Genomic DNA, 27,154 nt, shown 5'->3' with positions numbered 1-27,154 from the left:
TGGCCGGGCGGGGGGTGGGCGCGAGCACCCTCTGCCAGGGCTCCTCAAGCAGGACCCGGGGCTCCGACCCCGAGCACGGAGATGGTGCGGTCACCGTGGCACCCTCCCGAGGGGGTCTCCCCTGCCCACCTGCTCGGCACACTCGAGGCCAAGGGGTCGGGGGGGCCTCTGCCCAGCCTGGCCTGGGCTCTGCATCGGGGGTCTCCCCGCAGCAAGGGGCACGGGAGCTTCTGGTAAACGCTGGGAGGCAGGCTACATGTGGCGAGGCCAGCTAGGGGGAAGGGGCGCCATGCCCTTGGGAGCCCACAGCGGTCCTTGAAGTGCACGTGGCTTTGCGGTCTGCTGTGCGTGGCCCCAGGTGAGTTAGGGAGACGGGCTTATGAGCCCCTGGCGTCCGTGAGGGCGAACACAGGGAAGGAGTGGGAATGCAGCAGCGGCTTGGTCACGTGTGAGCGTTCACTGATGGCGTTTTTCTTAGGATTTCCTAAGGAAGGAATTCAGTGAAGAGAACATTTTATTCTGGCAGGCCTGTGAATACTTTAACCATGTACCTGCACATGATAAAAAGGAGGTAAGTGTGTTCACGCCTGGAGCGTGGGATGGTCTCACTACGGGCTAGTGTCTAGTGCAGCTTGAGGTCGACGTAAAAATGTCCTCATATGATATCTAAATGCTTCTTTTTCAGGATAAGTTTCTTAATATATGTGATACTTAATGTTGCGTGAACATGGTGTGCGTAAACGCCCTTGGTGTTGATCAGCACATGTGCTGCCACTCGGTGTGTTGAAAGGGGGACCGAGATCCCCAGACAGAAGAGCCCCTCACGATGTCCATTTGTACGGCCTCGCTGCACGCGCCGCACGCGCCGGCCGCTAAGGCCCCCGGGGCCGGTCCCGGTCCATGCTGCAGCCCACTCGAGGCCGTCCGTGGTCCTCCACCTGCCACACACGAGGCCTCTTATCTGCTTGCCACGCTTGGTGCTGCACGGACTGAGCTCCCCCTTCGCTGGGGCCGCGTGCGTGAGGCGCCGCACACGGGACGGCGCCCCTGGGGGCCCCCTGGACGCAGCACCCGAGTCTCTGGAACAGTTCCGTAGTCCACTGAAAAAATTCAGGGAGGAGCCTATTTGGTGGAAAGTTTTGTACTGGCTTGGACTTTTATTTATTTATTCAAGCAAGAATTATTTATTGGGCCCTCAGAAAACACATCTCCAGTGCCTGGCCCCGTGTCCGGCTCTGGAATATGGAGTGACACGGGGGCTGTGCCCCGCGCGCCCCACTCACACACGTGTCCTTCAGCTTTCCTACAGGGCCCGCGAGATCTTCAGCAAGTTCCTGTGCAGCAAAGCTACCACTCCCGTCAACATCGATAGCCAGGCCCAGCTGGCTGATGACATTCTCAGTGCTCCGCACCCCGACATGTTCAAGGAGCAGCAGCTCCAGGTGACTGTGCCTCAGTTTCCCACAGGGACTCCTCGCCAGGGTTCTCTCCTTGTGGGAGAGCGCTCTCGCGAGCCGGCCACCAGCCGGAGAGGAGGGGTGCTGACGGGTGTGGTGTGGCCGGAAGGAGCCCCGTGTCACCCGCCAGGCTCTCGGGGAGCAGGCTGTGGTGGCCTCTCCTTTGTGTGATGTCACAGATGCGTGGATGTCACGTGCACGTAGGTGCGGAGTTGTTCAATTCTAGGATGATGCTGTGATTAAAAGGGTACGTGGGACCTAATATGTTTTAGAGCCCAGGTCCCGCTGGCCCCCTCGGAGATGACTTCTGTTGCTAAATCACACAAATAGTGTGGGAAAATGGAGGGAAGTACTTCCAAGGTGGTTCTCACTTCCTTCAGATCTCTGGTTACTCTGGGTCTCATTCTTACTCTAACGAAGTAGAGTCTCCGGGACTGCACGTTCCTAGCTGCTTCCGGAGCTAAAGCGTGCGGCATGTGCTCTGTAGATCTTCAACCTGATGAAGTTCGACAGCTACACCCGCTTTCTCAAGTCCCAGCTGTACCAGGAGTGCATCCTGGCCGAGGTGGAAGGCCGCTCGCTCCCCGACGCGCTGCAGGTCCCCAGCAGCCCAGCCTCCAAGCACAGCGTCAGCTCAGAGCACTCCAGCGTGTCCACGCCAAAAAAGGTACCTGCGCTCCGGCCGCATCCTCTCAGCGAGGGGAGCTGCCCTGTGGGGAGGGAGAGCAGAGGCCGCTGGGATGCAGTGCCCCCCTGGGGACAACACAGCCCCCCCAGGACGCACCCTGTGCCTGTGGCTGGGGGTGGGGGTTCCGGCCGGCGGCAGAGCCACCTTCACGCTTCGGGTAACGTTGAAATCATGTTATGTTAACGTCTCCATTGGATGGCAGCTGAGCGGAAAATCGAAATCAGGAAGATCCCTGAATGAAGAGCTGGGGGATGAGGACAGCGAGAAGAAGAGGAAAGGAGCTTTCTTCTCTTGGTCAAGGACCAGGAGCACCGGGCGGTCCCAGAAGAAGAAGGAGCACGGTGACCACGCAAACGGTTTGTGGTGTGCAGATGGGTGGCCGGGAGGTGGCCCGTTCGGGCGCAGACAGGGTGGTGGGGCCGGGCCGGGAGGGCGCATCTGGGGCGCGTGGAGTGCAGCGCTGTGTCCCGGGCGTGGCCCTTCCGGGGCGGGCCAGCCAGAGTGAACCAGGGCGGCTTTAGTGCCTTTTGAGAAAGGGGATGAGGGTGCATGCCAACCCACTCCCCCTCGGGTCAGGGCGCCCTGCAGGGGTGGGCCTTGCATCCCGTCCTCTCCTGGCCTCTCGTAGGAAACTGGGAGGAGAAGAAAAATACAAGTGCCCTACCTGTGCACCCGGACCGCTTTCTTCCAGGTGTGCGTAGGGTTATATGAGCCTTTGTAATTTCTTATTATTGTAAATCTGAAAGCTCACCTGTTCTAGATATTTTCTTCCTCGCTTTCTTTCTTGTGCGTAGCTCAGAAGATGGTGTGGGAGGGACAGGCTCATCCTGGGAGGTAGGTCTGAGGGAATGAGAGCACTTTCTGGATAAGGCAGAGAGCTGACACCAGGCATGAGAAAGCACAAGGCGGAAAGGCCTCAGAAGGATTTTCTCCTTGAGGAATTCTCAAGAAAGGGATTGTTTTCCTGGAAATAACCCACAGGCTCCAGGCCTGTGGTCCCTAAGTTTGGGGCATTTATGGAGAGAGCACAAGCAGGGAGCACCTGCGGGCAAGAGGCAGTGGCCACTCCCGGGACGGGGCCGATGCTGTGCCAGGCGGTCTGGATAGCATTCGTCTTTTTTTTTTTAAAGATTTTATTTATTTATTTGAGAGAGAGAGAATGAGAGAGAGCACATGAGAGGGGGGAGGGTCAGAGGGAGAAGCAGACTCCCTGCTGAGCAGGGAGCCCGATGCGGGACTCGATCCAGGGACTCCAGGATCATGACCTGAGCCGAAGGCAGTTGCTTAACCAACTGAGCCACCCAAGCGCCCTGGATAGCATTCGTCTTATCTCCTCCTCAGAGCAGCCCGCCAACTCTGTCTTCTTGTACCCATTTTACAGATGGCCGTGCTCCTGGGTCGTGCTGTGGGTGGTTAATGCAAGTGTTCTTTCTAAAGGCCGGGCAGACAGACTTGCAGAATTCAACCAGTGAGAGACCGCTGTGGGGGTGGGAAGAGTTGTTAGATGGGGGCAGGGACCCCTGAGCACCTGGGAGACAGGACAGTGGGCCACTGGCTCAGAAGGTCAGCAGGACCCGGGGCTGCCGTCTCCTTACTCCCGGGCCTGCAGCTGCCGGCTGTGGCTCGGTGGCATGACTGGGGAGCAGGTCCCGTGTTCTCGAAGGGCCTCTCTGGGTCAGTTTTCATGCTCTTTAGCCAAAGATAGCAGTGAGTTCAGGTGGCGGTGAGGTGAATGGCATGGTTGTCCGCTCACTTGGGGACTTTGTAGGAAGATGTGACTTGAGCCATGGGCAGAGGTGCGGTAACCGGCTGGGATGTTTTCATTTGGGCCCAGAAGCCACACATTGAAATAAAAATCCCAGATTAACCGAAGGGAAGGCAGGTCTTGCACCAGGAGCATGGACTTGTGTTTCTGACCTGCTGCTAGCCGCTGGGGGGTCTGGGGTCCGGCTGCGGCCAAGGGCAGAGCAGAGCGCGCCATCTAGCTATGCCCAGGAGGTGCGCCTGACTGTCCGCGAGGGAAGGCCGTGCCTCGGAAAGGCTTCTCCACGTCCTTTGTCTGCTCAGCCTGAAGGGCGGGGTTGGGAGATGCGACAGTAAGTGGGGAAAAGTAGGGCTGGTGCTGTTTGGTCTTCTGAGTCACTGTGTTTCCCCATCAAGAGCCCCTGCACGCCAATGGAGGCCTGGGCCGCCGCGAGTCGCAGGGCTCCGTGTCCTCCACGGGGAGCCTGGACCTGGTAAGTCGCCACCTCCCCGTCCCCAGGGTCACAGCTGATCGGTGAACCCCGCCTCAGTGTTCAGTCATGCAGAGCCCACTCTCAGAAGGCCCCACGAATGCGTGCGTTGGATGTGGGGAGCGGGGCTTGGGCCGGGGCCCTTGCCGGCCTAGCGCTCCTGGCCGCGTGTTTGGCAGATGGGGGAGGGCTGCTCCTTGAGTACTAAAGATATTTCTGGATTTACTCTGGATGTCTTTTTGCTCTCATTCATTTGCCATATTTTCGACTCCCACTAAGAGCAAACAGAAGGCTCTGAAGCCAGGTGCTCTGTGTCCGTCTCACAGTTGGAATATCCCACTAACGCAAACCTTCCTGTGTTTTGTGCTTCTGCCAGTGGGGGCCTGGCCGCGGCGGGGGGCTCCACCTCCCCTCGCGCCCTACCCACGTGGCCCCAGTCTCCAGTTAGGGGCCTGCTGGCTGCTGGCTGTGGTCTGATACTAGGTTTGGAAACCCTAATTGTTGCCAACATCCTAGTCACTTGTCCCTGTCAAACGACAATGTAGCATATTATTCCTTCTTCAGTTACACTGCGTATCAGTTAAAGCTGGAGGGGTTTAATCACATGTCAGTTCGGTGTGGCTGCCCGCCAAACCACCCCAAAACTCTGGCTTAAAACAAAGACCCTTTATTCCTGCGTCTGCATCCGTGGGAAGGGAATAGTTGGGCCTGTTTTATCATCAGCCTACCACCTACAAACTGTGTTTTCCAGAATGCAGTTGGGGTGGCAGAGATTTCCAGACTGTCAGGAGGAGATAGTGGTGGGGTAGTTCGCACATGGGAAGGACCTCTGCGGGGGGCCGTCTGCAGCCAGGGGATGCTGTTGTAACTCAGGGACCACAGGAGACGTCGCCGAGAGGCGCAGAGGTCTGCCGCACACACGGGGCCCTGATGGCCCTTTGGTCCGCCCCCTGCCCATCAGGAGCCCCCACATCTGAGTATGGGTCCTGGTGCTGGGACAGAGCGCTAAATAGCAATTTCCTGCGCTCCTGGCTTAGTCGGTGAATAGTGCAGACGCCTCTCGCTCTCCACCTTCCCCCACCCTGCGGCTGCGTCTCACTGCTGAGCACTCGGTGAACCTGGGCCATGTCCTCACCCAGGCAGAGGTGTCGAGCCTCCTCTGGGAGGAAAGGGCACCCGAGGCCTCAGCCTGGCGCTGGTGCTGGCGGGGCGGGCCCTCTGCCAGCAGCTAACGCAGGATCGCAGCCCCTGGCCTCCCCACACTTACCATGCTGGGCACTGAGTAGTGTACAGAATGGTCAAGAACAAACCAACCCCGCCCCTCACTGCTTTCTCCTGACCTGATGGCTGGTGTCTATGTGGGGGGGTCCTTACCCTCTCGGGTGCATGTTCCTGCCTCTGAGCCCTTGTCTGAGCTGCCCTAGCCCCTGCCTCAGGCCGATGTGCTGTCCACAGTCCGTGCCTGTCAGAGAGGCCTCCAGTCCTGGGAGCTCTGGTAGGAGGGGCCGGAAAGGCCAGGAGAAGCAGCAGAGGGGCCTCCCCGCCTGGGTTGGGCCCCAGGCCCTCCGTGGGCCATCCAGCCTGCCTGGTGGGTCCCCAGTGCTGCGGACTGAGAGGCAGGAGGAGTGGGTTCCTCAGGCCAAGACAAGAGCCCCGAAAACAACACGGCAGGGCCCATCCTATTCTGAGCACGAAAGCTCCTTAAATATGGCCCTTGGAAATGCTTCCACAGGAGATTGGAAGATAAGACTGGAGATGCAGACAGACTTGCTCTCCTCTCCTGTGTTACTGTAGAAGCCCCAACAACTTTGTCGGCTTCTCGTGCCCAGCCCCCCGTGTAGATCTGTCACGGCGTTTCTGCATGTACGGAGCTGCGTGTGGCCCAGGGAGACGCACCGTACAGTCTCCCGAGGCCCACGCAAGCCCACCAGAGCCCTTCCCCTGGCACCCCGCGCACCTGCCCGTAACGCTTGTCTCCCGACTCCCCAGCCGGAGGCCTGCAGGACCTTGGTGCCAGAGCGGGACAAGGCCACCAAGCCCTGCTGCATCCAGCTCCCCGACGGGACGTCTTGCGTGGTGGTCGTCAAGCCGGGGCTGTCCATCAAAGAGGTCCTGGCTGGCCTCTGTGAACGACACGGCATCAACGGGGCTGCCGTCGACCTCTTCCTGGTGGGCGGGGACAAGGTATGGGGCTGCGTGGACCCTCGGGGCCCTGCCCGTGGGCGGGGCTGGGGGGAGGGCGGGTCTGTTGGTCTGGTCAGCCAAACCTGCCCGGTCACCGTAGGCTGGGGCTGCTTGACGCCCTCAGGCTGACGCTCTGCGCGCTGGAGCCTGGCCCCCCTGCCGGGAGCCCTCAGCACGCAAACCTTTGCTTGTCTGCAGCGGGGCCTCCTCTGGGCAGCCGGTTTTGAAGCTGCGATTGGCTCGGCGCAGCTGTGCATCCCGGGGCAGTCGGGGGGCGCGCAGGGGCGCGGGCTCGCCCCCACTCTCACGTTGGTCTCTGTCCTCCCCTGCATCGCAAAGCCTCTGGTGCTGCACCAGGACAGTAGTATCTTGGAGTCTCGGGACCTGCGGCTAGAGAAGCGGACTTTGTTTCGGTACGAAAAACGCCCCTGCGGTTTCCTGACGTCTCTGGGCCACGCGGCTGTCTCTGGGGGCGTCCCGGCGAGCCCTGCACGCTGGGCTGGGAAAGGAAGGCTGGCGCCCCCTTCATGAGCGGGGTGGGGGGTGGCAGCGGCCGCACGCAGCCCCCAGGGACCCACGGAGCCAAGGGGTCACTCTCCGTCCTGTGTGGCAGCCGCCGTAGGGCCGCACCCAGGGGCGCGCAGGCGGGACAGCAGAGTGCTGGCCATCTGCTGGGGTGGGGGGCGCTCTGCCGGCTGTGACAGCCCACTGGAGACCTTCGAGAAGCTCCCCCCGCCCCCCGTGGCTTCCTTCTCATGCTGAAAGTGCTCCACAGCCTAACCTGGCGCCGACCTGCTGACCCCCCGGTGCTGCTGCATTGTGGTGCCCTTAAGGAGGAGAGCTAAGTCTGTATCCGCAGCGACGCTGTTCATGTGTCTCCTCCAACCAGGCTGGATCTGGTTCCAATTAACCGGTCCGTGGGACTCAAGGCCAAGCCCACCAAGCCCGTCACAGAAGTGCTGCGGCCCGTGGTGGCCAAGTATGGCCTGCACCTGAATGAGCTGGTGGCCAGGCTGGTGAGTGACGTGGGGCCCCTCGGCTGTGCTCCCTGCGCGGACGGGTCAGCTCACGGGCTGCTGGCCCCTGAGGCTCCGTGGACGGGGGCGTGTAGAAGCAGAGGCCATGAGGCCCTGGTGGGAGGGCGTCCCCGCGAGTGGAAATCCTCGTTGTTTAGTGACACCTGATCATTCCCAGTGGGTTCTGGGTGATCGTGGAGATGTGGCTTTGGTCCAGGGAAACCAAGAGGCGAAACACACCACTAAAAACCCCTGGAATACGGCTGCCGTTTGCAGATGTGCTCGGCTGGCCGCGTGCCGAGGGTACTGATGCGTCCTGCATGTGAGCGGCTGCTAGACCTCTGCTGGTGGCCCCCGGGGTGGGGGGGCGCTCTCCCTGACACCTCCCAAGTCCCGTCTGCACCGCTAGATTAAAAGCTCTGTCATTTCCAAGCAGGACCCCCGGGGTAGGTGAGTGGGTGAGAGCGGACCACACTTTGGGGCAAAGACACCACCGTGAGCCGGGGCAGAGTCCCGTGTCCCTGTGAGCAGAGGGTGTTTGAGGGAGATGTCCTGGGTCAGGGAGCCCGCGTGCCCGAGACCTGGTCTCTGCTGAAAGCACCATGTGTTCCAAGCGCACTATCCTCCTTTGCTGTGAAACCTGGTGATTAATGACACAGTGTTCGCCTTGCGTTCCTTCTTCAGAAAATACACTTTATCAGAGCTATGATTTCAAGTACTTTTAGGATTTTTTTTTTTTTTTTTTGAGAGAGTACATGTGAGTGGGGAGGGAGGGGTGAGGGAGAGGGAGAGAGGGAATCTCCCGCAGACTCCCTGTTGAGCAGGGAGCCCCATGCAGGGCCCGATCCCATGACCTGAGATCACGACCTGAGCCGAAATTTAAGACTCGGACGCTTTGACTGAGCCGCCCAGGTGCCCAACAAGTATTTTTAGGATTTTAATTTTTCTCTGACTTGGGCCCCCCTTGTTAAGAAGCCTTGAAATGAGTGAGAGGACCACGTTAAGTTGTTGACAGATATCCTGAGGGTAGCCTGAAGCCCCTTCCCCAGCTGCTGGTCGGAGAGGGACGTGGCCTGAGCGCCCTGCTGCTTACTCTGTTGAGATTCTGAGCTAGCACTTCACCCCTCTGGGCCTCAGTCTCCCTATCTGTAAACTCGGGTGAGTCTTGGGAGCATGCCCCTGGGCTTGTTCCCGGCTGAGCTGCGTTCGGGCTGCTGAGACCCTGACTGGGAAGAGCGGGTCCACTGCCTTGGGGCTCCGGCCACGGAGAATTCTTGTGGAGTGGGTCGTGACAGATGTGGCCTCTTCAGTGAATGGTGCCCACCTAGGGCAGGAAGGTGGAGAGCAGGGCAGCCCTGTGAGCTGGCGCTCCGTTTCCTCATGGCCGGCACCAGGAGCTGGCTGCCACTCTCCGACGTGGCATCTGGTCACTTTTATTGTTCTCCCGACTGACGGAACTCGGGGAGCCGACGAGTTCAGGGTCCTTTGTCTAAGTAGTCGGCAGGGGAGGTGTTCTGCGTTCACCCCTCACCCTCCAGCTGCATCTGAGGGGCGGGGGGCTGGTTTTCGCGCGCACCTCACCCAGGATAGGAGCAGTGCGCAGACTCATGTCAACTTGACGCGATATTTAAAGCGTCGGCTCTGTGGACTGAGATGTCCGCAGCATTCACAAGCGTTCCTTCCCCCGGGTCTCCGATCCCCGCGGGCCGGCCAGGGCTCGGAGGCCGTGTTCTCTGTGGCAGGGGCACGTGGCCAGCCCCGGCATGGTCCCATGCGTGTTGGCTGGGCACCTGTGGGGTGCCCTCCAAGGCAGCCCTCCAAGGTGCTAGGACCTGGGGTCACCTGGCGTGTGACTCCATCATACCTGGAATGGGCTTCCTGTCAGCAGCTGGACCACGCACAGCCATGCCGGACAGTTCTGACCCGGGTGAGTGACTCGATGCACCATCTCTGCCTCTAGAGTGGAGAGAAGGAGCCTCTGGACCTTGGCGCGCCCATATCAAGTCTGGATGGGCAGCGGGTCATCTTGGAGGAGAAGGAGCCCTCCAGAGGAAAAGGTAAGCCAGGCCTCGAGGCTTCCCTGGTCCCCCTGGCCTGCTGGGGCCCCTTCTCTCTGCCTCCTGAAAGCCCCCAGCCCTGCTACCCCAGTGGTCTCATTTAGGGTCTTACAGGGCCTGGCAACCCCCCTGCCATGACAGAACTCAGCCCTAGCTGGGCATCTGAGGGGCCCAGCCCGGTCCAGGCCTGTCTGCGGGCCAGAGGCAGCGGGACCAGGAGCAAGAGGGCCTCGCTCGGGGATCTGCCCGCCTGCTGACAGGTGGGGGGGCGGTCCTCTCAGCTGTAAGAAGGGGCGACAGGCCTGCTCGAAACCCCCTCCCCATAGGATTGCGCCGAGGTTCCAGCGCTCCCTGTGTCCAGGGCTTTGGCCAGAGAGTGCTTCCTCCTGGGAGGCCTCACGGTGGTCTGCCCGCGGGACATACGCCCAGCAGATGAGGCGGTGGGCTGGTGCCGTCAGCGGTCCCATTGTCGCTTGTGTGCAGGGAACCGGGAGGTTTACACAGCCCTTTCCCTCATGCTGCCTCTGCCGTGACAGGCCTGCCCTGGACAAATGGGGTGCCCACAGCCGGTGCCCGACGTCGGGGCCAGCAGTCAGTCCCCCACGCTTCACCCCTGATGCTCCTCCTCAGAACACCCAGCCCCCTTCTAGGCGGAGGGCAGTAGGAAGCGTGTCTCCTGGAGAGGGCTTTCTGGAACCTCCTACCCAGTACCCAAGCGAGGAGATAACTCTGCAAGGAGCTGTGGGTGCCGCTTTGGGCGGCTTCTTCCCTTTCTTGGGCTTCCACCCAGCGAGGCTGACTCTGCTCCGCAGTGTAGCTGGGCTCACTTATCTCTGCCCCTTGGCGGCCCCCCGTGCTCGTTCCTTCTCCTCTCCCCCCTTGTTGCCGAGGAGGCATCTTCCTGGGTCCACCCTCGGTTCTAGAGAATACTGTGCTCTCACTCTGGGGCCTGGTACCCGGCCCGGGTGGGGTGAGTGGCCCGAGCAGGGCGTGGGCCTCCCTCAGGGTCTGGCAAGGTCAGACCTTCCGACCTGTTTGTGCCCAAGGGGGTGTGACGGGGTGCTGCAGGCAGGAGCCACCTCGGAGCGCGGTTAGTCCCCTAGTTGATTCCGGGCCAGAGGGGTGGTCTTTGTCCCTCTGGTGCCGGCAGAAGCCAGCCTGCCATTCCGACGTGGGGCGACAGCCGTATTTGAAAACATGTCATAAGCGTGAGACTCTTCTGCTTTCTAAAGAACATTCGTACCAGACAGTACCTGAAATGAGCTTTTCTTCCGCCACGCCTCCACAAGTCCCCGCGCCTGCAGCGGGGGACCCGCTGTGCCTCCTGTGCACGTCTTCACATGATGCGCATTTCCTGCCCCAATGTGGCGGGTGGGAGACCGTGGCCTTTGTCCCTTCGTCCTGCACCAGGGGTTTGGCCCATATGTGCGTCTTTAATATAGGATGTCTCGTACCTTGGGCTTCTCTATAGCTTTCTCTCAAAAACAATAGAAATATGATTATATTTGAATGTTCGGGTAGATTTGCAATTCGCTGTAATTATAAAGCATGTTTCATTATGTTTAGTACCCACAGAGAAACAGAAAAGTGCACCAGCCAAACAGAATGCAGCTGTAAATTCCAGTTCCAGAAATCACTCGGCTACGGTAATTGCCCTCTGCCCTCGTCTGCATGGGTCCCTCGCTGCTGGCTGGCGCAGCTCAGGCCGGGCCCCTCACGCTCCTCCGTGCGCCTCCTGTCGTGCCCAGGGGCTGTGCGCTCCGGGCCGGCCCCACACCCTGCTCCCCGTCTGCTGCCTGGCTCCCCCGACCGTGGGCTGGCTCTTCCCCTGCGTTGGGGGGGCGGTGCCTCACGCTCATGCTCTTGTTCTTGTGACCTTTGTCACTGTGATTGGTTTTTCCGCAAGGCACGTAAAGTCTGTATTTCGGGGGGTGCTTTTTGTCTCTAACTGATGGATTGTGTGTTGTCATGTGTCTGACGTGTAAGCAGAACTTTGACTTTCCTTCTAATGCAGGGAGAGGAGAGAACACTAGGCAAGTCTAATTCTATTAAAATAAAAGGAGAAAATGGAAAAAATGCTAGGGATCCCCGGCTTTCAAAGAGAGAAGAATCTATTGCAAAGATTGGGAAAAAAAAATATCAGAAAATTAATTTGGACGAAGCAGAGGGTATGTGTACTTTTTACAACTTCGGCGTTTTCTAGTGAATGCGATGTTAGTCTTCCAGGGCCGTCACTAGGACTCCTCTGAGCCACTGACGTCAGAAGGACGCCATCCTTGTCACACTGAGCTGAGCATGTCCCTCGCCCCGGGTCCGTCTGGGGCTGCCGTGCCGCTTCCCGGTTGTCAGACTGAGCATCGGGCCCCTTAGCGGCCAGGGAGTGCCCTTGAGGGGGGCAGCAAGTGGTCCCCAAGGGTCTGCCTGTGCCCTCCCCTCCCCAGCTCCTACGAGGGGTCAGTTAGTGTCAGGGGGTGCGTGTCAGGGTCACCAGTGGGGGGGGGCGCAGGTGAGGGGGCGGCAGCCAGGAGGGCCCTGGACTTGCTGACCTTGCTGGCCAGAGGCCCCGAGGCAGGTCTGTGCCTTAGCCTGTTGGCTGGATGCCCTGCCCTCCCTGGGCCTGCAGGGGAGAGGGAGGTGGCCTCAGAGACCCAAGGAGAGGTGATCTCTTATGGAAACTGCTTTTTCTTCTGAAAGCTTCTAACGGCAGAATCAAAACTAACAGCTGTTACTGGGACCTGAATTGTGATCCAGGGAGTGCTTGCTAGGCCGCGGGGCCCACAGCTAGCTCCCCATGAAGGCCAACCTGAGCCCGTTCACCCCCCTCCTTTGGCCGTTGCTGGCCACCGAGGAGGCAGAAGTAAGACACAAGGCTCCCAGCCGAGAGCCACTAAGATTTGAGGTTTTAAAGTCCTTGTCATCCTTCAAAGAGTATCATTTAAATGCTAGAGAAAGCTCAGCTTAGACTCCTCCTACTTTGAACAGTGAACTCCAGTTGCGGCTGGTGGTCGGCCCAGGTAAGGAGGCAGGAGCTCTGGGGGAGCCAGCGAGGAGGCTGGAGGCAGAGGTGGGGGAGAGAGTGGGGACCCCGCCAGGACCACGCTCTGTCAGGAGGTGGTGACCTCTCTTGGGGGGACTGTGGGCTTGCTCGTGCCTCAGGTGGCCTCCCCTCAGCATCACAAGGGAACCGGACGTAGGTACAGGGCTTCCAAGGTTACTCGGAAACCCCGGGCTGGAGTATGGACGATGAATGGGCCTTTCGAAGCGTCCTCACACAGCCGCGTCCAGTCGGGGGTTTTGGTCTATTCGAGTCTGGACTTGAGACAACTGAATTCTCGGGGCGGGGCCTTCCCTGCACCTCCGGGGGCAGAGAGGGTGCCGGATGGAGGCGCCTGGGTGGCCCGAGCCTCTAGTTTCCGGGGCAGTGGGACAGCCCACGACACGAGCTTTCTAGATGGTGAACTTTTTGCGGTGCAGGCCTGGGTGTGGGACTCTCTAAAGCTTGATCCATGTGGGTTTTTTCCACTAGAGTTTTTTGAGCTCATTTCCAAAGCTCAGAGCAACAGAGCAGACGACCAGCGTGGGTTGCTGAGGAAGGAGGACCTGGTGCTGCCCGAGTTCCTGCGCTTACCGCCCGGCCCCGTGGAGCTGGCCCTGCCCTCGCCCACCGCCGCCAAGAGCTTTGGCAAGAGAAGCTTGACCAGCAACGGCAAGGAGAAGGCTCCCCGGCCCCCAGAGTCCTGGGGGCCCACCCGACACTGCCGCGAGAGCCCCGCGACCAGCCCCAGCTCGGCTGACAGCCCGCCGTTCAGTGCCCCCCAGACCCCCTCGCCCCACTCCCAGGAAGCCGAGGACGGGGGCGTCCAGACCATGGAGGGCGAGCACGTGGCTGACCTGACGCTCATGGGGGAGGGGGACATCAGCAGCCCCAACAGCACTTTACTGCCGCCCACCCCCACCCCGCAGGACTCGGCCGGACCTCCGAGACCAGGTACCTCTAGGTTTGACCCCCCTGCACACCTTTGACTCTCTGCTCCTCCACTGTCCGCCCAGTGTTATCCACTCCGTTTCCAATAAAAACAGAAACAGCTGTGGTAAGTCCCCCTCTACCTAGAATCCTCGCTCTAACGAGGTTCCAACGTGACCTTTGTTGTCCTGCTCACTGTGGGCCACCTCTGCCTTTTCTGAAAGGAGCGCCTCTGCGTGTGGCCAGCATGGGTCCTGGAGGGGCCTGGGGTGAGAGTGCCGGGGCCGGGCGGTGCTCTGGGAGGGAGGTGCGTGTGAGCGGTGTCCGCACTGCCCCCCAGCCTCTTCCTCGCTCCCGTGGCCGGGACCGCCTCCCAGCAAGGCCCGGGGAGTCTCCGAAAACGTATGTGCCACTCCTAAAATGTGGATAGCTAGCATTTTTCATGTTGCAGTCTCAAGACTGGAAGAAAAAATAGCATCTGTCTTGAGCAACCGGGAAAGCCCCGTGTGATTTGGGGGAGGGAGCGTGCTCTCTGGCCCCGGTGCTCCGTAGGGACGACTGCACACGCCTGCCCGACCCCGGCAGACCACGGGGCGGGGGGCTGGCCCCGTGTGGGCCGCACTGTGGCTCCGTTCCCAGGGTGCCAGGGGAAGTCCTTGGGGCTCCCTGGCCCGGAATAGGCCTAGGCGTTCCTCCAGACAGACGCTGGGATTCGTGGGTGTGGAGCCGAGCGGTGTGGGCGCCCGAGAGCGGCAGCTGCCCGGGCGTGAAGCGGGGCTCCCGGCCTTCCAGGAGCAGTTCTGTCCTGCTCCGAACCACGACGTGTGTGCCTGCATCCCCACCCCAGCCCCCCGTCCCCCATCCCTGGGCTGTAGACAAGGAGCCTTTGCAGTGGACACTTTGACGGGGCCGCTGGTGGCTGTCCTTTCTCCTGTGTGTGCTCGGTGACACGTGGACCCTGACGCCACGCGTGTGGTCTGCTGTGGGGGGTGACGCCAGTGCCTCCTTGGCTCGGCCTGGCCCAGGATGCCGCTGGCAGTCCGAGTGTGTCCCAGGACCGGGGGCCTGGGAGGCATGTGTCGCGGTGTGTTCTGTACGTATGTCCACATCTGGGCACTCTGGGGACGTGGGCCACGTGGGCAGGCTCCCCTGGCGCCCTCCCCCGAGGCCGCGCACGGACGCCAAGCCGGGAGGAGCCGTGGTCTCTCCCCGTGTTGCACTCTTGCACATCTGCGCTGTGGCTGACTTTCCTTTCTGCTCTCGTTTGTAGACACCCCCGTGTCCCGAGTCTGTGTTCTTCCAAGAGTAATAAACTCTGGACCTTGTCATCGGACTGGTTTGAAGCTCTCTTCTTTTGCTTTTGAAAATTCCTTTCCACTTTCAAGGGGTTTTGCCTTAGTACAGTGGCTTCTAAAGGTTCGCCCTCCACTCAGGGGGTATCCCTGAGCACCTCACGTACACCCACAGACACGGCCGGGGAACGGAGAGCAGCACGAGGGGGCCGTTTGAACGACCCCGGGAGGCCCCTCGGGGCTGCATCGGGAGACGCAGCACCACGCTCGGGCCGCGCGGGGGCCTGATGGGAAGGGGCCCCCCTCTCCGAGAGTGCTGAGGGCCTCCGTGCTCAGGCCTCCCCCGTCTGCCGTCCCCTGCAGGGGAGAAGAGTCTGGGCGCCGGGTGGTGGTCAGTGAGGCTGCGTGGCTGACTCAGCGGCCCGCTCCTCCCAGCCTGGAGCCCGCGGGGCTGGCCGGCCCGGGGTGGGGCTGCGCGCTCCGAGGCGGTACCGGCCGTCTGGGCCACGCGCTTGCCCCACCGGGGGCTGTTTGCCCACAGAACCACCACCAGCGTGGGAAGTGCAGCCACGCCGGGCTCGGCCCCCGGGCATGTCGCAGCGGCCGCGCACTGTCGGGCGAGGGCAGCTGTGCGGGAACACGGGTCTTGCGCGCACCCTGGCCGGAGCGGCCCCTCGGCCAGCACGCGTGCCCCAGCCCCCGGGCTCGCTGCTGTGCCGAGACGGAGGGGCTCCGGCCACGGGCCAGGGGAGCGGGCGGGCCCTGAGGCGTTGTGCGGGTCTGTGACGCACGCGTGTCTCCCTGGAGCTGGCGAGCCCATCTGCTGGGAAGGGCCTTGGGCTTGAGCTTCCTTCCGTGCCACACACTCGGGCCCATCTTGGGAGGCCGGCAGCCTGGAGGCCTCTGAGTTAGGCTCTTGGTGGGCTCTCCGGGGGAGAACCACTGGCCCCATAAGCCGTGTGTCAGGCGCCCGCACGTTGCAACGAAGGGGAAGCCACCCCTGAGATTCCTCCGTCGAGTGGGGCAAGAGCATCTGTTGCACCCCTGGGGCCGCCAAGGGGCACCGAGCACTGAATTTTATTTCTCAGGGTTTAGAAGGCAGAGTGCACCCACAGTTACTCTCACCAATTCTCGAAATTGCTGTGAAATATTTCTTAGCAACATGGTGGTCACTGAGGATCGGGTTCAGGGTGAAGACGCGGGGCACTGACGCCCCTGGGCCCTTGGGCTCCGCAGCTCATGGCCACGTCCGCGCCGTGCAGCTAGTTGGGCGGCTGCCAGCATCGGGCCCCCAGGTGACGGGGGGGTGTCCTCCTGCCCGCCCTGGTCCACAGTCCCCAGCACCCATGCACAAAGAGGCCCGTCAGCACCCTGCCTGGCTAGAGGACGGGGTATTGGGATGGGTGTGTGGACTGAGAAGTGAGTCCGATGCAGAGGGCCCCTGAAAATGAACCCTGTGGTGGCTTTGACACTGATTCCCGGCTGTTTTCTTCATTGTTACCTACTGGGCTTCCAAAGACACCCTGGGAGTTTGTGGGCACCCCCTGGCATTTGCAGTCCTGGGAAGGACCAGCTGGGGAGGTGCGCGTCCTCGGGTCCCAGCAGAGCCAGAGACCGATTCCGAGTGTGGGCCCTCCACGGCCCACGCCCAGGGTGGTGCTGGCCTCTCTCCGGTGCGCGAGGAGATGCCTGTGTCCACGTCCTCAGAGAGGGCGTAGGAATTGTGTCCCACAGGGCACCTCCTCCCGAGGGAGCAAAATATATCTGTGGAGCTGAGTGTTTGGTGAGGGCGTCCAGAGCGGCCCAGGAGCCGCCTTCAGTGCGGGCCGGTGGCCCCAGCAGCCCCCGCCTCAGCCCGGCCCAATGCTCAGGTGGCGTCGGACCCAAGGCGGGGCTTCACTCATGAGGAAAGGGTCATTGGCCAGGAACCCCAGGGTACAGGCTTGACCATGTGGGATTTGGGAGAGGTCTTTGCAAGGGGACACCTGGAGCCCTTCCCCAAAGGGCTGGGTTTAGAGAAATCTCCCCTCAACTGGCCCTCTGTCCGAGCGATGGACGGGCCAGAGGGGACCGGGAGGGCCCCACGCCCCCTCCCCTCACCCGGCGCCAGGCAGGCGTGGGAAGAGCCCAGCTTTCCTCACTGCTGTCTGGCCATACTGGTGTCCGGGCAGTGGGTCAGGGTCCTGGCTGAGCCCCTCCTAGCCCCTCCAGGAGGCGAGGCCCCTGGGGACCCCAGCAGCCAGCGGCCCTTAGCAACAGTGGGGCCCTCGGTGACCACACGGGCACGGCTGCACCCCTCCCAGGAAGGGGTCCCCGCACAGCCACTCCGGCCCGGGGTCTGGGGGCTCAGGTATGAGGGGTGCTGTTCCCTGGCTGGGGCAGAAGTCGTCCCCACTTGGACACCTCCTCCAGCTGTCCGTGTCCAGGGTCCCCAAAGGCACACCCAGTTCCCAGAGTGGTGGCTCTCTGGGACCCACTGCTCACTTCCTAGCAGACACCTGTAGCCCTTGGTCCCTTCGCACATAGCCCACCCAGCAGGGGTCGCGGGGGCCTAGTAATGTGGTTTCCACGGGAACAGAACTGGAGCGTTAACCAGAGGCCACGGCCTTGACCTTGGCAGTGAAGGTAGCCAGACCACATGTTCCTGGTGTGGCCGCAATCCCGGGAGCCCGTCTTCGTCTGGCTGCTCAGTGGTCAGCCCCCCTCGCCCCTCCCTTCCCCCAGCCACAGCCTTGCTGTGTCACCCCTGCTCAGCCCCAGATGACGTGGATGCCCTGCCTTACCGCAGCTGTGTCCAGGACAGTAGCCACGGGGAGGCCTCTGGGGACAGCGTGCACGTGTCCCCAGCCCCGGGCGCCACCTCCTATTCCCATGTCCCTCCCCACATCTGCACGCGTCCCGTCAGGTCTCTCTCTCCAGCAGAGGTCTGGCCCTTCCCTCTGGGTGGCCGAAGGATCCCCACACTGAGCACCCCTGCCATCCGGGGGGCAGACAGCCCAGTCCCCCCCAGTACAACCCATGCCGTGCACAGGGCTGGCCGGCTTTCTCAGGGACACGTCGGCGCCAGGGGCCTGCCGCCAGTCTCAGGACTGGAAGTTGTCAGGGGGCAGCCGTCTGCCAGGGAACTCGCCAGAACCCCCCTTTCCAGCAGAGCAGGTTCTGGTGCTCTGGCCCTGCTCTGGCTGGAAAGGACCTGAGCAGACCTTCTCCAGCTAGATGCCTGGCTGGAAGCCTCCACAGGCTTCCCGGGGCAGACGGTGCTGGCCCAGCCCCGTCCCCAGACCCCCAGCACTGGCTAGGACAACCCCATCCTCCCAGAGGCCATGCTCCGTGCCCCGCTGTCCCTGCCTTGGTCTGCTCTCCCTGACTCCTGGGTCTGAGTGGAAACCACAGGCTCCCGTGGTCCTTAGCGTGACCTACCCCCCCCCCCCGGCTGTCCCCTGCTGTCCTGGACCCCAGCTACAGTGCCCACCCGGGGCCAGCACTGCTGCAGCTCCTGCCTGCAGCCCGTCCCCAGGGCCGCCCTCTCCATGCCCGCACCCGGTCTGGCCCTGAGACTGCTTGGTCCCCATTCTCCCTGAAGACGTCCCCTCCCCTCACTGCGTGCTGCCATGTGCTGTGGTCCAGGCACCCAGTAGGTGCTCAGTACAGATTTGCTGAATGAAGAGCTTTAATCCAGACGTAGTCCAGTGGGCCTGGGGGTCCAAGTGGAGGGCTCCCTTGTGCATTTCATGGGCTAGAACCAGGGCTTTGGTCGGGATTGTCCCCGCTCTCTCCCATGGGGACCCCGTCAGCCTCTGTGAAAGCGGGCCGAACGGGGTACCCAGGGCCAGCAGAGGCCTTGGGAGGGCCTGGAAGGGCCAGGGGCCAAGGACAGACCCTGGGGTCCCTGTCCCTGGTCCTCTCCCCTCCCTGCCAACTTTCCAAGTCAGCTGTGCCCACCTCTCCTTGTGCTGTGAGAGCTTCACAGAGATGTCAGGATGGCCTGCCTGGAGGGACACCCAGGATCCAGCCTCAGAGGTGACACACAGCATGGGGGGCTGAAGTCCCAGCAGAGCACCTGGAGGCCAGGGAGGGCTCCTCTGGGTCAGGAAGGGCCGCGAGAGTTGGATCCTGAAGGAGAGCTTGGAGGTGGCCAAGGGGTCAGGCCATGTCCCTGGACCTGGCCCTGCCAGGGTCGCCCTGTGCCATGCTGTCCCCAAGAGGAGGGTCCTGGCTCTGTGTCACACTCTCCCGATGCGGAGCCTTGGCGGCCTGAGCAGAGCTGGTACTTAGCACAGGGAATGCTAGTGGACAAAGGACGGGGTGGCCCAGGGAAGGACGGACCACAGACAGCCGGCAAGGGGCAGCCGGGGCTCCCAGGGCTCCCAGGGCTCCGGATTGCAGTCATGCTCCAGGATGGTCAGGGCGCAGGGTCTGCGGTGCCCCAGGAAAAAGAAGGGTCCCAGAGCCACCCGAGCGGGCAGGACACAAAGGTTCTGGCTCCAGTATCAGGTCTGGGTGTGTGAGGGACCTGGGACGGAGGACCTTAATGAGCCTCGCCACGAGTAAACCTCATGCCCAGAGCAGAACCAGGCTCCCTTTGGAAATGGCTGCCCCTGGAGCCCGGCCGGCCGGGGAGCGCCGATGAGGGCTCTGGGCCGGGAGCCGTTCTGGGGCGGGCCCTGGCCCAGGGGCTGTGACGCACGCCTGTTGCACAGGGCTGGGTCCCGCCACTGAGTCACGGTTCCTGGGGCTGCCACTACTCAGGAGAGCAAGTCTGAGCAGGGCAGGCAGGAAGGGCCCGGACTGCAGCCACCGCCCCCTCCCCCCTCGTGACACTCCCGTCCTTGGCCCAAGGACCCACCTGATGCCCTGCCCCCAGAAGCCGTCCCGAGCCCACTGAGCTGCCCGGGGGTCGGGGGGCCCCGTGGCCAAGGCCTGACCGCTCCCTGCAGCTGTCTGTCTTCCCGGGGGTCCGTCTGGGGCTGGACGGGAGAAGGCTGGGCTCCTGAGCCTGGGTGGGGTCACAGGCCCTTTAACGCTCCAGACACATGCTGGTTGAGGGGGCCAATCCCTGCCTCTGTGCCACCCCAAGTCCCAGGCGAAGACCAGCCCCGCCCCATCATGTGTGGGCCCCGCAGCCTGGCATTTGGGGCCATGGGGACCCAGTGACAAGCAGGGGATGGGGTGGATCCCAGCCAGCCCTAGCAGAGTGGCTGTTGAAACGCCTAAAGGGCTGTGCTGTGTGGAGCCTCAGACCTCCGGAGGGCAGTCTCTTCGGGACCTCCCCCACATGGTGCCACCCCCACTGGATCTGCCTGAGTGGGACAGGCCCCGAGCAGCCCCGCTGTGGGACAGGGGGTGACCCTTCAGGCCAGGTGCCCGATGCTGACGTGCGGAAGGCCCACCCCCACCCAGTGCTTGGTCCTCCCCACCAGTCCCCACCAGCCAAGGCACAGGTGCCCCCCCCCCGCAATCCCCCCGCACGGCCAAGGGCCCTATCCCCCCCACTTACACCTCCCTGAGGACCCCTTGGCCTAAGGGTGAGCCCTGCAGACAGCCCAGCAGGAGGATGCGGGGTAGGGTGGGTTGGGGACCTCAGCAGGTGGCTGGCTGAGCTCTGTTTCTGAGTCCACGTGGAGGCATGGGGGGCACAGGAGTGCCTGAGGGGCACGGGGGACCCCACCCGGGGTCCCTGCCTTCGCTGTTCCCTGTGACTCATGCCTGAAGCCCCCTTGGCTGGCCCCCCCTTCACTGTGCAGCCCCTCTGTGAGGGCTCCTCGCTGTTAGGAGGGTCTGGGGGCTTGCTGAACGGGGGCTGCGGTTGGCGCTCTGAAACGGCTGTGTTGGGGGCAGACCTGGGCATCCTGCCCCCGGCCCAGGGCAGCCGAGGTCACCGATCACCAGTGTCTGGATGACGAGGGTGGGGTGCGGTCTCCTGCCCGGGGTGCTTGCAGGGCTGCAGAGCCCAGGGCAGGGCAGACGGGTGACAGTCTCTCTCTTCTTGTGACAGGCGGCAGGGCCAGAGGCAGCCAGGGCCTCCCGGTCAACACCATCATCGACGTGGACCGCGTCGCGGGCTTGGCCCCCGGGCTGGGCAGCAGCGTCCCCGGGGTGCGGACAGGCCCCCAGAGGTCACGGGCCAGTGGGCCTCTGACAGCAGACCTCCCTAGCCTGAGCCCCGTCCCGGGTGGGCCCGCCAAGCCCAAGGCCAGCCCGCACCATGCGACCTTCGTCTGAGGCTGCCTGAAGCCCTGCCCCACCGGCTGTCCCTCCTGCCCCCGCATCGGCGCTGCCCCACCTGGACATGTGCGGGCGCCCGTGATCTCGGGGGTACAGCCCGAATCATCCTGAGGGCCTTGGAGGGGCCCCCTTGGCCACCCTGCCTTCGGGAGCCAAACCAGGAGAGGGCAGAGTGGCCCGGCCTCGGACACTGGCCACAGCTCGCTCAGAGGGCTCCTTGGACCCTGTCCCCTCCTGCCTCTCGGCCTCCAGTCTTCCCTCAATAAATCAACTTTGGGGATCCCCCGAGTGTCAGCCTCGTGCTGGGTGCGGGGGTCACAGGCCCTGCCCTCAGGGAGCGTATCAGGAGAGGGGTCGAGGAGGCAATGGCTTCTGGTCCTGAGGTCAAGGGTGGGCAAAGAGAATGAAGCCAGCCTAACGGGGCTCGAGGCTGTGGTGCCCTGGAGGGTGAGAGGAGGCCGTCATGTCAGCTTCCTGCCTGCCCGACAAGTCAGTGCAGGGCCCTGGGGGTCGGCCCACGAGCCACGCTGCGCCCTGTGCTGTCCTGCCTGGCTCTGAGGTGCCGCCAGCCCCGCGCTTGGCCTCGTTTAGAGGATGCTGTGACACCCTTCTGCGTCCGTCCATCCGTCCGTGGAGGGGCCCTCACTGAGAGCCTGGTGGTGTCGGGCCCGGAGAGCGGCCGGAGGAGCCTCGTCAGGAGGGCGTGCGGGGGGCTAACTGGGGGACAGGGCCGCAGCGGGGTGTTGGCCGAAGCAGGTCCCGTCGGCCACTGGTCCAGTCGCCTTGGTGGAACCCCAACGTGGAGCAGCTGAGCGCCCAGGGACCCCGCACCCCTCTCTCCACAAGTTGCTGGGAAGGGCCCAACCTGCGAGTCCTCGGCAAGACCACTGGGGTGGTTCTGGAATCTTCTAGGGAGCAGTGCTCTGGGAGGGTCCTTGGGAGGTGTCAGAGGGAGGGGGGGCCCAGCACCCATCATGTCCCCGCACCCACCATGCTCCCCCGCCCGCACCTGATGCTCGTGTCCCCCGAACGCTATACTCACTACCCACCAAACTGGGTGCCCCCCAGTTTCCAGTCTCCCTCCTTTTGTACAGATGACAAAACGGGGGCCCAGAGAGAGTGGTTTGGGGGTGCTCAGTGAGGTAGCTGCAGTGCCAGGCTGATCCCTCGAGCAAAGTGAGGGCCAGCCCGCACCTTTGCTCTCTGGGGGCAGCCGAGCTGACAAATGGGGAACCCGTGCTCGGAAATTGCTGAAGAGGTTCTCCTGGCAGCTCTGCCCGCGGCCCCCAGGCATGCGTTCTGGGGTCCGTGGCCGTGGACCTGCTGCGGTTGTGTCCAAGGGGCGGTGCCCCCACCCCAGGTCCCAGATGGAGAGAGCAAGGTGCACGCAGACCTGGGCAGGACCCCAAGCCAGGTCTCTGTGGCCCCTGGTGGGGCCCTCCAGGCCTGGGAGGCGCACCACTCACAGCCACTCCGGTTACCGAGAGTTCACAAACAGTGGCCAGCCCTGTGGAGAGGTGGGGGCCGGAAGCCGGGGCCGAGAGTCCGGGCCCCCGCTGGCTGTGTGTCCTGCAAGACTTCCTGGAGGAGGCTTCCAAGCTGAGACCCGAGGACACTGTCAAGTGCAGGACCAGTGTGGCAGATGCCAGAGGGGCCAGCTGGGCAGCAGATACGGGGGCCATGTGGGCCCGGCGTTGGAGGCAGCCGGGGTTAATCATTTCCAGGTGGCCTTGACCCCACCCGCCTGGTCGCTGTGTTTCCGGCTGCCCCTCAGGCCAGCGCAGGAGGAGCCACGGGGCGCGGGGCCTGGGGTCCCAGGCTTTGCCCCCCGCCGGGAATGGCCCTGCTCCTGTTGCTGCTGCTGGTGCCTTGCGGGGCTCAGCCCCAGGCTGGCAGGGTGAGCACTGACCCAGGGCGCTGTGACCACGGGCTCCCTGTGCCCGCTCTGGGTCCTGGGGCCGGGGAGGGCCAGGGAGGGCCGGGGAGTGGGTGAGGGGCCCAGCGTGCTGCCAGCTGGCTTTCCGGCCTTCTGCGGGCCAGGTGGGCGTGCTGGGCTGGCCTGGGGGACAGGAGGCCTGGGGTCTGAGGGCCACTCCCCTCTCTTTGGGCCGCTTTTGGGTCCCATTATTTGGGGGGGCGGAGGGACCTCTGAGGGCCTCACGGCTGCTCTCGTCCATCCCCCAGAAGAGATCCCCAGGATTTGAGGCTGGAAGGCAGGGGTGCCCCAGCCTGGGCAGACACAGAGCCTGCCCTGGCTAAGCCTGTGGGCTCGGCGGGAGGGGATGGGGACAGCCAGTGGCCAGGGTCCCCTTGGTTTCTGCTCTAAGACCTGAGGGCCCCCATATGGCAACTGAGGATGGGGACGGCGACCAGCCAGCCAGCGTGGCCTGAGTGTGAGGGGGGCCACCCCATCACAGCCCTCTTGGCTCCTCCTAGAACCTTACAGAACCCCCAGAACCTAACGCCACAGTGACCCCTGGGACCCCCACGATCCCTGTAACCTCGGTGACCCCTGGGACCCCAGCCACGAGTGCTCCAGAGGCACAGGGACCCCATGGTAGGGGGCTCACCCCCCCGCCCAGGGCAGCTCCCTCCGGCAGCAGCCCTGGGGGCCCAGGTGGGTCAGGAGGGCTTCCTGGAGGCGGTGGGCTACACCTGGGCGGGAGGGTCGGGAGGATGGCAGGCGGCTGCTGGGGAGCGGGGTGTGCGATGTGGAGCCCCCTGACCCCCCCTGCCCTCCCCTGCAGTGCTCACGGAGGACGGGCGGCCCTGCAGGTTTCCCTTTCGCTACGGCGGCCGCATGCTCCACTCGTGCACTTCAGAGGGAAGCGCCCACAGGAAGTGGTGGGTCCCGGCTGGGGGCGAGGCTGGCAAGCACAGACCGCCAGCCTCCCTCCTCCAGGTCCCCGCGGCCCCTGTCCACTCCGGAGACCCTCCTGCCCTCCACCCTCCCTCCTCCAGCCTGAGCCCCGTGAACAGCCGGGAAGGAAGGCCTGGGTGTGACCAGGGCAGAGCTCCGGAGCGTTCGGCGGGTGCCCTGCCAGGGCGGGCTGGGGCGCAGGTCTCGGGGCTGGGACCCACCTGTCTCCTCACCCCCAGGTGCGCCACCACCCACAACTATGACCGCGACAGGGCCTGGGGCTACTGTGCACAGGTCTCGGTGCCCAGGGAGGACCCAGGTGGGTGCTGGCGGAGGGGGGAAGGGGGGGTACTGGGGGTGGGGTGAGTCTAAGGGAGTGCTAGGGTCCACCTGCTGATGGGGGTGGGAGCCAAGGGGACAGAGCTGACCTGGGATGGGGGGTCCTGCCTGGCGTGCAGGAGGGGACCTTGGGGTTGACCCACTGCAGCCCTGGGGGCCTGGGAAGGGACAGAGGAGTCATCAGCCCAGGGGGACTGCAGGAGCGCGGGGTGGAGCCCCTCCCAGGCAGGACCCTGCCCTCTCCTGCAGCCACAGGGCTGCCTTGGTCATTGCTGGGACCAAGGCGCCCCCTGGTGGTCAGGCTGGGCCCCAGGGCTGCACTGACAGCGCACGGGACAGAGACGAGGGCCCATAGGGTCTGGGTAGGGGGTGGGCGCTGACAGCCCTACCTACGAGGGCCCCAGGGCACACAGGGGGGGACTGTGCTGCCTGATGGGGGGCTGGGCTTCCAGGGTCCCGGTACAGAGCCAGAGGCCTGCTTGCCCAGGGTCTGAGTGCTGGGACGACAGGGAAGGCCTGCTGCACCCCAAGGAATCCGGAGGGGCAGCTTGAAGGCGGCAGGCCCGATGGGGGCACGGCGGGCCTTGGCAAGCAGACAGGGTCTGGGGGAGCCGTGCTGACGGGCCGGGTTCTCTCACACCTGCCCCTACTCCTCCGCGTGTCCCCAGCCGCCCCGGACCCCTGCGCCTCCAGCCCGTGCCTCAACGGGGGCTTATGCTCCAACACCCAGGACCCCGAGTCTTACCACTGCACCTGCCCCATGGCTTTCACAGGCAAGGACTGCAGCACAGGTAAGCAGGGCCAGGTCCTGGGAAGATGGGCGGGTGGGGGGGTGCCTGCCCGAGGGCAGCAGTCTGAGGGTGCTCCGCGACCCCCAGAGAAATGCTTCGACGAGACGCGCTACGAACACCTGGAGGTGGGCGACCGCTGGGCCCGAGTGAGCCAGGGCCAAGTGGAACAGTGTGAGTGTGCCGGGGGCCGCATCCGCTGCGAGGGCACCCGCCACACAGGTATGCCATGGCCGGGGGAGGGGCTGGCCCGGGGCCCCCCAGCCGCAGGCCCCAGGGGGACCGGCCCCGCCCCCGCCCTCAGGCGGCTGGCATCCTCAAGGCCTGAGGCCTAGCTTCTGAGCCCTCCCCGCAGCTTGCCTGAGCAGCCCGTGCCTGAACGGGGGCAGCTGCCACCTCATCGTGGCCACTGGGACCACCGTATGCTCCTGCCCCCCGGGCCACGCTGGGCGGCTCTGCAACATTGGTGAGTGGGTCGGCCTCCTGGCCCCGTGCCCCGGGGCTGGCATCGAGGTGGACCCAGCCTTGGGCCCAGGCTCACCGCACACCGTGCTGCCCACAGTGCCCACTCAGCGCTGCTTCGTGGGGAACGGCACCGAGTATCGAGGCGTGGCCAGCACGGCGGCCTCGGGCCTCAGCTGCCTGGCCTGGAACTCGGACCTGCTCTACCAGGAGCTGCACGTGGACTCGGTGGGCGCCGCGGCCCTGCTTGGCCTGGGCCCCCACGCCTACTGCAGGTCAGCACAGGCCTGGCCTGCCCCAGGCCACCTCATCCAGGGTGGGCAGGGTCTGTCCTGGGGCCGGAGGTCAGGCCCACGGGGCCCCAGGCCACGGTGTCCATCTGCAGAGTCAGCCAAACGCTGCTGGGAGGGGGCGGGGGTGTCAGGAGCCCCAGCCCGCAGGGTTCTCCCATTTCCCCGGGCCCCGGCCCACCCGCCTCTCCGTGCGCCCCAGGAACCCAGACAAGGACGAGAGGCCCTGGTGCTACGTGGTGAAGGACAGCGCACTCTCCTGGGAGTACTGCCGCCTGGCGGCCTGCGGTGCGCGAATGTGCAGCAAGGCGCGGCCTGGCCCCACTCCCACGGCGATCACAGCCGTTTTCCCTGCGGCCTCCCCTCTGTGGAGGACCATCTCTCAGAGGGGGAAACTGAGGCTCCCCGGAGCAGGGCTCGCCCGAGGCCATGCGATGGGCGGGCCCCCGGGGTCAGAGCAGGCTGGCCGATCACGGGACCTCGGGGGCTCCCACCCAGCTTGAGCCGAGCTGACGGCTCCCAGGGACAGGGAAGTGCCAGTTAGGGGTGAATAATGGTTACCCTGATCGGACCCTGGGGGTGGGCAACTCCAAGAAGCCAGCCTGCCCTCCGGCCCTGTGCCCCCCGGGGCCACCTGACCGGCCTGGGCTCTGGGAGGGACAGGAGCCCCTGCTAAGAATGCCACCCCGCTTTGGTTCCCACGAAGCCTTGTGATCGATTTGGTCTTGTTCTGCCCATCGTACAGAAGAGGAAACTGAGGCTCAGAGAGTAGATGGTGTGGCTGTGAGGGCAGAGGGGGCTGAGCCCGGGCCCTTTTCCCGACGAGCTGCCTGGGGTTGGGGCGGGAGGCGGGTGAGGATAGCAGCCGGGGCCACTCTGGGCGGGGCTGTGCAGAAGGAGCCCCGGGGGTGTGACCCGCTGACGTGTGCTCCCAGAATCCCTCGCCAGAATTCCGCCCCTGGCCCCTGTGGTCCTGCTGAGGCAGGCTGAGCCTGCCCCAGTGGGACGCCAGGCCTGTGGCAAGAGGCACAAGAAAAGAACCTTCCTCCGGCCACGCATCATCGGCGGCTCATCTTCCCTGCCCGGCTCCCACCCCTGGCTGGCCGCCATCTACATCGGGAACAACTTCTGTGCAGGGAGTCTTGTCCACACCTGCTGGGTGGTGTCCGCGGCCCACTGCTTCTCCAACAGGTGAGTGGCTCTGTCCACGCACCCGCCCCGCGTGTTTCAGCCCATCCACCTGGCCACACACCCACCATCCATTCCACATCTTTGTGCCCACCATCTGCCACCCTCCA

At 63.8% G+C, this 27,154-nt stretch overlaps 2 protein-coding genes across 4 annotated transcripts in view; both read left to right on the top strand.

The window, feature by feature from the left end:
- RGS12 (regulator of G protein signaling 12) overlaps nucleotides 1-21,388 on the top strand; it is a 108,047-nt gene extending 86,659 nt beyond the window's left edge. For 2 of the 3 annotated variants that reach the window (XM_035005400.1, XM_035005399.1), the window contains 13 exons: nucleotides 479-571; nucleotides 1,299-1,442; nucleotides 1,945-2,124; nucleotides 2,348-2,501; nucleotides 4,306-4,382; nucleotides 6,369-6,563; nucleotides 6,903-6,976; nucleotides 7,453-7,579; nucleotides 9,540-9,636; nucleotides 11,203-11,282; nucleotides 11,651-11,804; nucleotides 13,163-13,624; nucleotides 20,888-21,388. In XM_035005400.1, the coding sequence (XP_034861291.1) occupies nucleotides 479-571; nucleotides 1,299-1,442; nucleotides 1,945-2,124; nucleotides 2,348-2,501; nucleotides 4,306-4,382; nucleotides 6,369-6,563; nucleotides 6,903-6,976; nucleotides 7,453-7,579; nucleotides 9,540-9,636; nucleotides 11,203-11,282; nucleotides 11,651-11,804; nucleotides 13,163-13,624; nucleotides 20,888-21,114 (2,064 nt within the window). In that variant the 3' untranslated portion in view covers nucleotides 21,115-21,388. Of the gene's footprint in view, nucleotides 1-478; nucleotides 572-1,298; nucleotides 1,443-1,944; nucleotides 2,125-2,347; nucleotides 2,502-4,305; nucleotides 4,383-6,368; nucleotides 6,564-6,902; nucleotides 6,977-7,452; nucleotides 7,580-9,539; nucleotides 9,637-11,202; nucleotides 11,283-11,650; nucleotides 11,805-13,162; nucleotides 13,625-20,887 lie in introns of those variants that run through there. The other variant, XM_035005401.1, reaches the window with a different exon arrangement.
- A 1,203-nt stretch (nucleotides 21,389-22,591) lies between these two features.
- The window catches only part of HGFAC (HGF activator), a 9,234-nt gene continuing 4,671 nt past the window's right edge, over nucleotides 22,592-27,154 (top strand). Inside the window, exons 1-11 of the mRNA XM_035004447.1 lie at nucleotides 22,592-22,739; nucleotides 22,842-23,014; nucleotides 23,554-23,734; nucleotides 23,865-23,961; nucleotides 24,217-24,296; nucleotides 24,985-25,107; nucleotides 25,195-25,326; nucleotides 25,460-25,570; nucleotides 25,667-25,841; nucleotides 26,059-26,144; nucleotides 26,792-27,047. Coding sequence (XP_034860338.1) covers nucleotides 22,955-23,014; nucleotides 23,554-23,734; nucleotides 23,865-23,961; nucleotides 24,217-24,296; nucleotides 24,985-25,107; nucleotides 25,195-25,326; nucleotides 25,460-25,570; nucleotides 25,667-25,841; nucleotides 26,059-26,144; nucleotides 26,792-27,047 — 1,301 coding nt within the window. The 5' untranslated portion in view covers nucleotides 22,592-22,739; nucleotides 22,842-22,954. The remainder of the gene's footprint in view (nucleotides 22,740-22,841; nucleotides 23,015-23,553; nucleotides 23,735-23,864; nucleotides 23,962-24,216; nucleotides 24,297-24,984; nucleotides 25,108-25,194; nucleotides 25,327-25,459; nucleotides 25,571-25,666; nucleotides 25,842-26,058; nucleotides 26,145-26,791; nucleotides 27,048-27,154) is intronic.

Source organism: Mirounga leonina, unplaced genomic scaffold (assembly GCF_011800145.1).
Source record: "Mirounga leonina isolate KUSES-001 unplaced genomic scaffold, KU_Mleo_1.0 Mir_129, whole genome shotgun sequence".
Classification (NCBI taxonomy): Eukaryota; Metazoa; Chordata; class Mammalia; order Carnivora; family Phocidae; genus Mirounga; species Mirounga leonina.
The sequence above is the reverse complement of the archived record's forward strand: the minus strand, read 5'-3'. Positions and strand labels throughout refer to the sequence as shown.